The 12,140-nt window shown below is 35.8% G+C and overlaps 1 protein-coding gene across 1 annotated transcript in view; it reads right to left on the bottom strand.

The window, feature by feature from the left end:
• Positions 1-12,140, bottom strand: part of LOC128653573 (uncharacterized) — a 261,458-nt gene that overhangs the window by 222,552 nt on the left and 26,766 nt on the right. The window contains exon 5 of the mRNA XM_053706954.1: positions 1,823-2,043. Coding sequence (XP_053562929.1) covers positions 1,823-2,043 — 221 coding nt within the window. The remainder of the gene's footprint in view (positions 1-1,822; positions 2,044-12,140) is intronic.

Here is a 12,140-nt window from a genome sequence, read left to right as displayed (position 1 = left end):
CTTTTAAGTTTCTGAATTGTACAGCTCTAACTCCCCCCACACAATTCCTTTTATGCTTGCATCTATATCCACCATTGATATGGCAAAATTCAAGACTTTAACAGTCATTATCTGCTGGAGCATGCCTAGAAGCAAATAAGTTGCTGTGAACTCAGTTGAAATACAATGCCTGTGTTTCTAATGCTAAACAATGATAAGGGGGTGCGGTGGATCATACTAATCCATACTGCATGGCTTTATAAGCAATTTTGCTTATTTTTGAAAATTATTTTAAAATACTTGCCAGCAATTTTTAATAAAAAAATTTATACAAACTATTTTTACTTAATTAGCCCTTAGAATATGCACAGATCTCAACATGTTTTATGGCACTTTAAAAAGCTAATAAGTGCTTTTACAATAATAAAAATTAGCTAAAAAAACTTACATGCCCATTATGACAATTTTTCTGTTGCTCGCATCCCTTAAAATGACATAGACACATACAGTACATACGCAAGAGAATAATTGCATATAGTAAATGTTACCTATTAACATCGCTCACTACACATTATTTAAAAGGAATCAATCAACATACAGGTCCTTCAACCTATGCCGTAATGGCAAACCCTGAAATTGTCATGTTGTTTCTCCTTAATTCTGAACATTTGGCTTTGGATTATGAAATCGGAATAGTAATAAAAAAGAGAACAATTTCAAGCTTCAGGATTATCAATGTCAAAAGCATTTTAATATAGTGGTCACGGGAAAAACACTCCGAAAAATAAGGGCAATATTGTGATCAATGCCAGAGTGTTTGTGTTTTTGCAAGGGTTAGCAACTTTGGCACCTCAGATGCGATAAAGTGTGTCTGAGCATCATGAGAACTGTAGTTCCAAAACATCTGGGGTGCCAAGGTTGCTGACCCCCTGTGTTATAGTGTCTCAAATGCACTTGAAAAGCTTGTGATAAAAGGTTACCTCAGGGTTTTTCAAATGTATTGTAAGTAGGGATGGGCGAATGTGTTTATATCCGAATTCCAATGTTAGAACGAATGTTATTGTAGAAATTCGATTTACATAATAGAATGTTGATAAGAACGAATATTCTTAAAAATTCGATTTTCAAATGTTATTTACAGTTTTCGAATGTCACATTCGAATTCGAATGTCACATTTGAATTCGAATATTACATTTATGAAACACAATTGTAGACTAGAAATACTATTTAGAATTTGAATGTCACATTCGAATCGAATATCACATTCGAATCGAATATCACATTTAAAACACAGTATTAGACTAGAAATACTATTTCAAATTCGAATGTGACATTCGAATTTGAATGTAGCATTCGAATTTGAATATTATATTTATTAAACACAGTTGTAAACTAGAAATACTATTTCAAATTTGAATGTCACATTCGAATTCGAAAGTCACAGTCAAATATTACATTTCGAAATTGAATACATAGCTAAATATTCTATTATTCAAACAAATATTTTCGAATTTTATTGAAAAATTCAAAAACGAAAATTCGAAAATAGAATGTTAGAATGTGATATAAACATTTGAAATTCGATTCGAACAAACTAATGTATCAAAATTCGTTTTAAATTTCGAATTTTTAGAAACATTCGCCCATCCCTAATTGTAAGTCATTTATACCCTGTGAAAGCCATGGGATACACTTTACTGAGGAATTCTAACAGGTTGGAATAGACCCAAATGTCCTGTTACATACTGTACATCTAAGGTTTGTTTTTATAGGAAGTAGCCAGGAGACAGTAAAAATAAATCAAAACTCTCAAAACAATAAAGAAAAATGTGGTTATTTTACCATGACTGTGGTTCCGCACCAGCCTTCCTGTGGTAATACTACAATAGAGAGTACTCTCTGATCGTTGATAATGTCAGAATACATCAATGAGCAGTTAGCAGATTTATCGTTCAGCTTAAAAGTGTTGTAGTCATATCCAAGGTTGTTTAGTTGACAGATAGCGATGGAGATGATCATTATATCACCAGAACACTCTTGTAGAGTATTTAAATCTTTAATTGCTAAAAAAAAAAAAGAGAATATTTTATTAGTTGATTGCCTTATCTGCAATGCATTATTCCCATCTACATAAAACACAGACCTAAGAAAAGTAAAACGTAAAATTAAGAATGTTTCTAAAACTAAGGAGTCTATTCAATATAACGTCAATCTCTAATGTCATATTATCTATTTTTTTGGCATCTCTGCGAGGTTCACATTAGAATGGCAATGGGGAATATTTAAATCTTCAAAGAGATATGGTATTAAAAAAAATATAATCAATATCAAAGAGCAGCATTTAAACAGGTTAATTTTATTTTCTTTATTTTTGCCTTAAAAATCTATTAGTTTACTAACAAATTGAAACAGATTTTGCCTCACAACTGTATCAGGTATGTACTTTAATGCTAATATATTCATTGGTACAAATACTCATCAGCCAACGAGCACTGCTAGGAAAGCACCTATCAGCTAGGGAACATTAGCAGGAAGTGATCTGATAGTTGTATTTTTTTTTATTTTTTTTTTATTTAAACAGCTTTTACTTAAAGGGACACTGAAACCATTTTTTTTTTCTTTCGTGATTCAGAAAGAGCATGCAATTTTAAGCAACTTTCTAATTTACTCCTATTACAATTTTTTTTTCATTCTCTTGGTGTCTTTATTTGAAAAGCAAGAATGTAAGTTTATATGCCGGCCCATTATTGGTGAACAACCTGGGTTGTTCTTACTGATTGGTGTATAAATTAACCCACCAATAAACAAGTGCTGTCCATTGTCTGAACCAAAAACTGGCTGGCTCCTTAGCTTAGATGCCTTCTTTTTCAAATAAAGATAGCAAGCGAACGAAGAAAAATTGATAATAGGAGTAAATTAGAAAGTTGCTTAAAATTGCATGCTCTATCTGAATCACGAAATAAAACATTTGGTTTCAGCGTCCCTTTAATTTTTTTCAGGTAAACACAAAGGCCTAGATTTAGAGTTGGGCGGTAGCCGTCAAAACCAGTGTTAGAGGCTCCTAACGCTGGTTTTTACCGCCCGCTGGTATTTGGAGTCAGTCAGGAAAGGGTCTAACGCTCACTTTCCAGCCGCGACTTTTCCATACCGCAGATCCCCCTACGCCATTTGCGTATCCTATCTTTTCAATGGTATCTTTCTAACGCCCGGTATTTAGAGTCGTGGCTGAAGTGAGCGTTAGAAATCTAACGACAAAACTCCAGCCGCAGAAAAAAAGTCAGTAGTTAAGAGCTTTCTGGGCTAACGCCGGTTTATAAAGCTCTTAACTACTGTGCTCTAAAGTACACTAACACCCATAAACTACCTATGTACCCCTAAACCGAGGTCCCCCCACATTGCCGCCACTATATTAAATTTTTTAACCCCTAATCTGCCGCTCCGTACACCGCGGCCACCTACGTTATCCCTATGTACCCCTAATCTGCTGCCCCTAACACCGCCGACCCCTATATTATATTTATTAACCCCTAATATGCCGCCCCCAACGTCGCCTCCACCTACCTACAATTATTAACCCCTAATCTGCCGACCGGAGCTCACCGCTACTATAATAAATGTATTAACCCCTAATCCGCCTCACTCCCGCCTCAATAACCCTATAATAAATGTATTAACCCCTAATCTGCTCTCCCTAACATCGCCGACACCTAACTTCAAGTATTAACCCCTAATCTGCCGACTGGAGCTCACCGCTACTATACTAAATTTTTTAACCCCTAAAGCTAAGTCTAACCCTAACACTAACACCCCCCTAAGTTAAATATAATTTTTATCTAACGAAATAAATTAACTCTTATTAAATAAATTATTCCTATTTAAATCTAAATACTTACCTGTAAAATAAACCCTAATATAGCTACAATATAAATAATAAGTTATCTAGTTAAAATAATTACAAAATTACCTGTAAAATAAATCCTAACCTAAGTTACAATTAAACCTAACACTACACTATCAATAAATAAATTAAATAAAATGCCTACAATTATTTACAATTAAACCTAACACTACACTATCAATAAATTAATTAAATACAATACCTACAAATAAATACAATGAAATAAACTAATTAAAGTACAAAAAATAATAAAGAACTAAGTTACAAAAAATAAAAAAATATTTACAAACATTAGAAAAATATTACAACAATTTTAAACTAATTACACCTACTCTAAGCCCCCTAATAAAATAACAAAGACCCCCAAAATAAAAAAATACCCTACCCTATTCTAAAATTCAAATAGAAAATCTCTTTTACCTTACCAGCCCTGAAAAGGGCCCTTTGCGGGGCATGCCCCAAAGAATTCAGCTCTTTTGCCTGTAAAAAAAAACATACAATCCCCCCCCAGAACATTACAACCCACCACCCACATACCCCTAATCTAACCCAAACCCCCCTTAAATAAACCTAACACTAAGCCCCTGAAGATCTCCCTACCTTGTCTTCACCTCACCGGGTTCAGCGATCGGTCCAGAAGAGGGTCCGAAGTCTTGATCCAAGCGGCGGCTGAAGAACTCCATCATCGGGCTGAAGTCGGAAGTCCATCATCGGGATGAAGTCTTCTATCAAGCGGCATCTTCAATCTTCTTACTTCCGGAGCGGAGCGGAGCCATCTTCTTCCCAGCCGAAGCGGATCCATCCTCTTCAACTGACGCCTACTCGCCGAATGACGGTTCCTTTAAATGGAATTAAGGTAGGAATGACGGTTCCTTTAAACGGAATTAAGGTAGAAAAATTCTGATTGGCTGATGGAATCAGCCAATCAGATTCAAGTTCAATCCGATTGGCTGATCCAATCAGCCAATCAGATTGAACTCGCATTCTATTGGCTGTTCCGATCAGCCAATAGAATGCAAGCTCAATCTGATTGGCTGATTGGATCAGCCAATCGGATTGAACTTGAATCTGATTGGCTGATTCCATCAGCCAATCAGAATTTTCCTACCTTAATTCCGATTGGCTGATAGAATCCTATCAGCCAATCGGAATTCGAGGGACGCCATCTTGGATGACGTCATTTAAAGGAACCGTCATTCGGCGAGTAGGCGTCGGTTGAAGAGGATGGATCCGCGTCGGCTGGGAAGAAGATGGCTCCGCTCCGGAAGAAAGAAGATTGAAGATGCCGCTTGATAGAAGACTTCATCCCGATGATGGACTTCCGACTTCAGCCCGATGATGGAGTTCTTCAGCCGCCGCTTGGATCAAGACTTCGGACCCTCTTCTGGACCGATCGCTGAACCCGGTGAGGTGAAGACAAGGTAGGGAGATCTTCAGGGGCTTAGTGTTAGGTTTATTTAAGGGGGGTTTGGGTTAGATTAGGGGTATGTGGGTGGTGGGTTGTAACGTTGGGGGGGGTATTTTTTTTTACAGGCAAAAGAGCTGAATTCTTTGGGGCATGCCCCGCAAAGGGCCCTTTTCAGGGCTGGTAAGGTAAAAGAGCTTTTCTATTTTAATTTTAGAATAGGGTAGGGCATTTTTTTATTTTGGGGGCTTTGTTATTTTATTAGGGGGCTTAGAGTAGGTGTAATTAGTTTAAAATTGTTGTAATATATTTCTAATGTTTGTAAATATTTTTTTATTTTTTGTAACTTAGTTCTTTTTTATTTTTTGTACTTTAGTTAGTTTATTTCATTGTATTTATTTGTAGGTATTGTATTTAATTAATTTATTGATAGTGTAGTGTTAGGTTTAATTGTAGATAATTGTAGGTATTTTATTGAATTTATTTATTGATAGTGTAGTGTTAGGTTTAATTGTAACTTAGGTTAGGATTTATTTTACAGGTAATTTTGTAATTATTTTAACTAGGTAACTATTAAATAGTTATTAACTATTTAATAGCTATTGTACCTGGTTAAAATAATTACAAAGTTGCCTGTAAAATAAATATTAATCCTAAAATAGCTACAATATAATTATTATTTATATTGTAGCTATATTAGGGTTTATTTTACAGGTAAGTATTTAGATTTAAATAGGAATAATTTATTTAATAAGAGTTAATTTATTTTGTTAGATAACAATTATATTTAACTTAGGGGGGTGTTAGGGTTAGACTTAGCTTTAGGGGTTAAAAAATTTAGTAGAGTAGCGGTGAGCTCCGGTCGGCAGATTAGGGGTTAATACTTGAAGTTAGGTGTTGGCGATGTTAGGGAGAGCAGATTAGGGGTTAATACTATTTATTATAGGGTTATTGAGGTGGGAGTGAGGCGAATTAGGGGTTAATACATTTATGATAGTAGCAGTGAGCTCCGGTCGGCAGATTAGGGATTAATTATTGTAGGTAGGTGGCGGCGTCGTTGGGGGCGGCAGATTAGGGGTTAATAAATATAATATAGGGGTCGGCGGTGTTAGGGGCAGCAGATTAGGGGTACATAGGGATAATGTAGGTTGCAGCGGTGTACGGAGTGGCAGATTAGGGGTTAATAATAATATGCAGGGGTCAGCGATAGCAGGGCCGGAAGATTAGGGGTTAATAAGTGTAAGGTTAGGGGTGTTTAGACTCGGGGTACATGTTAGGGTGTTAGGTGCAGACTTAGGAAGTGTTTCCCCATAGAAAACAATGGGGCTGCGTTAAGAGCGGAACGCTGCTTTTTTGCAGGTGTTAGGTTTTTTTTCAGCTCAAACGGCCTCATTGTTTTCTATGGGGGAATCGTGCACGAGCACGTTTTTGAAGCTGGCCGCGTCCGTAAGCACCGCTGGTATTTACAGTTGCAGTGGCGGTAAATATGCTCTACGCTCCCTTTTTGGAGCCTAACGCAGCCATTCTGTGAACTCTAAATACCAGCGGTATTTAAAAGGTGCGGGAGAAAAAAAGCACACGTAGCTAACGCGCCCCTTTGGCCGCCAAACTCTAAATCTAGCCGAAAATGTTTAAATGCCACTCTTTAGCAATTAAACATTTTTAATGCACGAAATAAATGCTACGGAGCTCCTAAGTGGCTATAAAAAGTCAATAAATCATGCATATGATTAATGGGACACTGACCCCAATTTTTTTATTTTATGATTCAGATAGGAGCATGCAATTTTTTTTTTTTTTTAAATTGTTTATTTATATCCAGCAGAGGATGCATTGAAACTCAAATACAGATTTTGCGCCTCGCAGGGCCAATTATTTCATATTAAACAACCATGTAGAAAAAAAGAACAGAAAAGTTGAAAAAGAAAACAGGCCCATTTTAGGCAATGTGGATATATGACAACAAGAAGGAATAATAAATAAAAAACATCAAAAACTGCATGCTCTACTGGAGTTTTTCCATTTTAAACATTTTTTTCTATACATCTCAGTAAGAAATTACCTGCAAAATTGAATAACAAAACAAATAAAAAAAAAAAAAAAAGAAAAAACCCATTTAGAAAGGGGAGATATAAGGAAAGAGAGAATGAACGAGTCAATCACCAAATTCCCAACAGTACTAGTTCAGTGTTTCTGAATAGGTATATTAAATGTTCAATTTCCGTGAGGGGAAGAGTTTTTATAAATAGAGACCACTTTACGAAGAACTTCTTTACATCTGCATCAATTTGCAAGTCAGTATCCACTTGTTCAATCATACATTGTTTCTTTAAGCAGTTTTTGATTTATTTTACGCTCGGAACGGCTCCAGTCTTCCATTTCTTTAAAATTAAATATCTGCCTGCTAATATTATCAAGTTAACAATTTTCATGTTGTTAGGGGAAAATTCCCCATCATGGGCTAGTAAGACCACCTTCAGCGGTGAGAAAGAAAAGGAGGGGAGACTCAGCGTATTTACCATCCAGTACTGAACCTTCAGCCAGAAATTTCTTATTTTTGGGCACTCCCAGAACATATGTACTAAGTTAGCTAAAGGCAGAGAACATTTAGGGCAGATATTAAAACTAGGGTTCACGCACTGTGAGCCCTTTTTCGGTGTAAAATATGACATGTGGAGGAGCTTGACCTGTGCCTCCCTCCATGTTGCAGAAAGAGTTGCCCTAGCAACCGCTTGAACTGACGAGATAATTACAGCGGTATCAAGAGTTTCCATTCTTAACATATCTGCCCACTTATCTCGAATTTTTTCAATAGTTTCTGAGCCTTTAATAGAAACCAAGTTTTTGTATATATGAGATTGAAGTTAAGCCATTTCTAACTAATAAAAGCCAATTTTCTACCTTTCCCAGAGACCAGTCCCAACCATAGTCCGCTGTAAGACTGACAGCATAATGTCTTGCCTGTAAATAGGCAAAGAAAAATTTGTTAGGTATATGGAATTCTTCTTTTAAGGAGCTGAAGGTTCTAGTACATTTACTCTTAAAGTCTAATAATTGGTGTACAAATACGAGCCCTTGAGTCTCCCATTGCGTAAAAGGAGCTGATTGCATGCCAGCTTGAAACTGCGGATTATTTAGTAATGGATTATATCTTGATACCCTAGATTCTATAGATAGTAGATTACAAACCTTTTTCCACATAACAAGTTGATTACATATTGACCTCATTTTTTTTATTGCTAGGGGGAGCGCGTTTTTATTACAATGTACTAAAGCTCTTAAGTCGAATGGATGTATTATGTTAGAATCCAACTCTATATTTGTAATATAGTTACTGCTAGATAATCAGTCTGCTATAATACAAGCTAAAAAAACCTGATTGTATATGCGTAGGTCAGGAAGGGAGAGTCCTCCGAGTTTTGTAGGTAAGGCTAATTTAGCTAGAGAAATTCTAGGCGTTTTGTTCTGCCAGATAAATAGACGTAAAGCCGAATTGAAAGAGAGGATATCCTTAGATTTAAGGATAATTGGAGTGTTCTGAAGAACGTATAATATTTTTGGTAAGAGAGTCATTTTATATAAAGCTATACGGCCTGATAAAGAGAGGGGGAGCGTCTGCCAATTTTTAAATGCTTCTTTTACCTTTTTGAGAACCGGAAGTATATTCAAGTTATACCAATTATCAGGGTTACCCGATATCCATAGTCCTAAGTACTTAACTGCATCTTGGACTATACTAAAAGTAATTTCTATAGCAGAGTGTTTTGTTTGTTTGATCCAGAGTAACTCTGATTTTGTAGTATTAACCCTATAACCTGAGAATAATCCGAATTGATCAATTATTTTAAGCAGTTTGGGGATATTTTTGGAAGTATTTGAAATATATATTAGCACGTCATCGGCATAAAGTGCCATTCGCATTACCTTCTTATTGATCCTTATTCCTTCTAGTTGTTGCTGGATTAAGATGGCCAACGGTTCTATAGCCAGGTCAAATAAGAGTGGGGAGAAAGGACACCCCTGCCTTGTTCCTCTACCTAGTTTTATATCGCGAGATAGATCCCCATTTACTATAATTTTGGTTGAGGCATTTTTGTATAGATTGTCGAAAAAACGAAGAAAGTTGCCCCCCAAGCCGAATTTCTTCAGAGTAAAAGACAGATGGTCATAATGCACTGAATCAAATGCCTTTTCGTCATCGATAAAAATAATAGCCTTATCAGGAGCATCCTCTTCCCCCAGGTTCCCCAGTTCTCCCACTACTTTAAAGTACTTTATGGTGAGGAATACTTCCCTGATTTTAGCAGAAGAATTACGCTTCGATAAGAACCCAGCTTGGTCTGTATGAATGATGTTGGGAAGAATGTTGGGGCTTGAAGCCTTCTTGCCAGATTCGTCATTAATATCTTATAATCTGTGTTCAGTAATGCAATTGGTCGATAGGATTCTTTCCTCATCGTTTCTTTTCCTGTTTTTTAAAATAAGAACTGTATTTGAAGCAACAAAATCTGGTGATGGGGTTGTACCTTTAACATATAATTAATTAAATAGTGAGGTTAGATGAAGTGTTATTTCAGGGGCCATTATTTTATATATTTCATTGGGGAGAGCATCTGGCCCTGAAGCTTTATTTGAGGCTAAGTTTTGAATAGTTAATAGAGTTTCTTGTTCAGTAATGGGAGAGTGTAACTTATCCAAAATATCAGAAGAGTTAGAGCTGGATTTTTAATTTTATTTTCTTTATTTTTGCCTTAAAAATCTATTAGTTTACTAACAAATTGAAATAGATTTTGCCTCACAACTGTATCAGGTATGTACTTTAATGCTAATATATTAATTGGTACAAATACTCATCAGCCAACGAGCACTGCTAGGAAAGCACCTATCAGGTAGAGAACATTAGCAGGAAGTGATCTGATAGTTGTATTTTTTTTTATTTTGGTTTTATTTAAACAGCTTTTACTTAAAGGGACACTGAAACCAATTTTTTTTTTCTTTCGTGATTCAGACAGAGCATGCAATTTTAAGCAACTTTCTAATTTACTCCTATTTCAATTTTTTTTTCATTCTCTTGGTGTCTTTATTTGAAAAGCAAGAATGTAAGTTTATATGCCGGCCCATTATTGGTGAACAACCTAGGTTGTTCTTAATGATTGGTGTATAAATTAACCCACCAATAAACAAGTGCAGTCCATTGTCTGAACCAAAAACTGTCTGGCTCCTTAGCTTAGATGCCTTCTTTTTCAAATAAAGATAGCAAGAGAACGAAGAAAAATTGATAATAGGAGTAAATTAGAAAGTTGCTTAAAATTGCATGCTCTATCTGAATCACGAAAGAAAACATTTGGTTTCAGCGTCCATTTAATTTTTTTCAGGTAAACACAAAATGTTTAAATGCCACTCTTTAGAAATTAAACATTTTTAATGCACAAAATAAATGCTACGGAGCTCCTAAGTGGCTATAAAAAGTCAATCAATCATGCATTTGAATAAAGGGACACTGACCCCAATTTGTTTTACTTTATGATTCAGATAAAGCATGCAATTTTAAGCAACTTTCTAATTTACTCCTATTATACATTTTTATTTGTTCTCTTGGTATCTTTATTTGAAAAAGCAGGAATGAAAGCTTACGAGCTGGCCTATTTTTAGTTCAGCACCCGGGGGGGGGGGGGTAGCGCTTGCTGATTGGTGGCTACATTTACACAATATAATTTTAAAAATGAAGGTTCAATTTTGAGAGGGAGTTTAAAAAGAATGCAAAGCGTCTGGAAACAAACCCCCTTACAGCACCTAATAAACATGCTGGACCCTGGAAAGGCCTGCACTCATCCCTATGATACAGACACACCTAAAATACCAGGTCTAGTATAACTCATATCATAAATACCTAGGAATGGCATATACTGAGCCTTGTGACCAGGCTGCCCTATACTTTTTTATACTTGAATTTTTAACCCTTAAATTTAGTTATGGATCCTCTGGTAATTAAAGTGTTAACTGGGAAACTCATACTGCTGTTTTTTCTTCATTCTCTTGCTATCTTTATTTGAAAAAGAAGGCATCCACGCTATTTTTTTGGGTTCAGAACTCTGGACAGCACTTTCTTTTATTAGTTCACCAAAAATGGGCCGACATCTAAACTTACATTCTTGCATTTCAAATAAAAATGCCAAGAGAATGAAGAACATTTGATAATAGGAGAAAATTAGAAAGTTGCTTAAAATGTCATGCTCTATCTGAATCACAAAAGAAAAAATTTGGGTTCAGTGTGCCTTTAACAAAGGCATTCCGCCATACCCAGTCATCGCAAGGGCTTCCAGGGGCTGTAAGGAGAGAGACTCACACTATTTCCGCATCACTCACTGCTGTTAATAAATTACTAATGTTGAAAAATCCTGATAGCACTACTCTGTTATACATTTAAAAACACCAATTGATGTGAAGTTATGCTTCTCTTGTTTTTAGAGTCCAACATTAAGATTAAGGGGTTGTTCACAATCTTCTGCTTGTATTTGGTATAAAACAATTTCTAAACTTCAGCATGTTTGTCGATCAATCCTTTTTAATAGTGTTTAGTCATACTAATAGGTGATGGTAGTGCAATTAACCTGTTTTGCTTCATAACTATAATGATATATCTTTTTAAAGAGACATGATACCCAAAATTGAAGCATTTGAAAGTAATGTAGCATAGCTGTAAAAAAGCTGGCTAGAAAATATTACCTCAACATCTCTATGTAAAAAAGGAAGATATTTTATTTCAAAATTTCCTCAGTAGCCACATCCAATTGTAAAGAGACTTTAAGCAGCCAATAAGGATGCTAGTTCGGGGACTTGCAAGAGCGCAAGCATAT

The sequence above is a fragment of the Bombina bombina genome, chromosome 3 (genome assembly GCF_027579735.1).
Source record: "Bombina bombina isolate aBomBom1 chromosome 3, aBomBom1.pri, whole genome shotgun sequence".
NCBI lineage: Eukaryota > Metazoa > Chordata > Amphibia > Anura > Bombinatoridae > Bombina > Bombina bombina.
The sequence above is the reverse complement of the archived record's forward strand: the minus strand, read 5'-3'. Positions and strand labels throughout refer to the sequence as shown.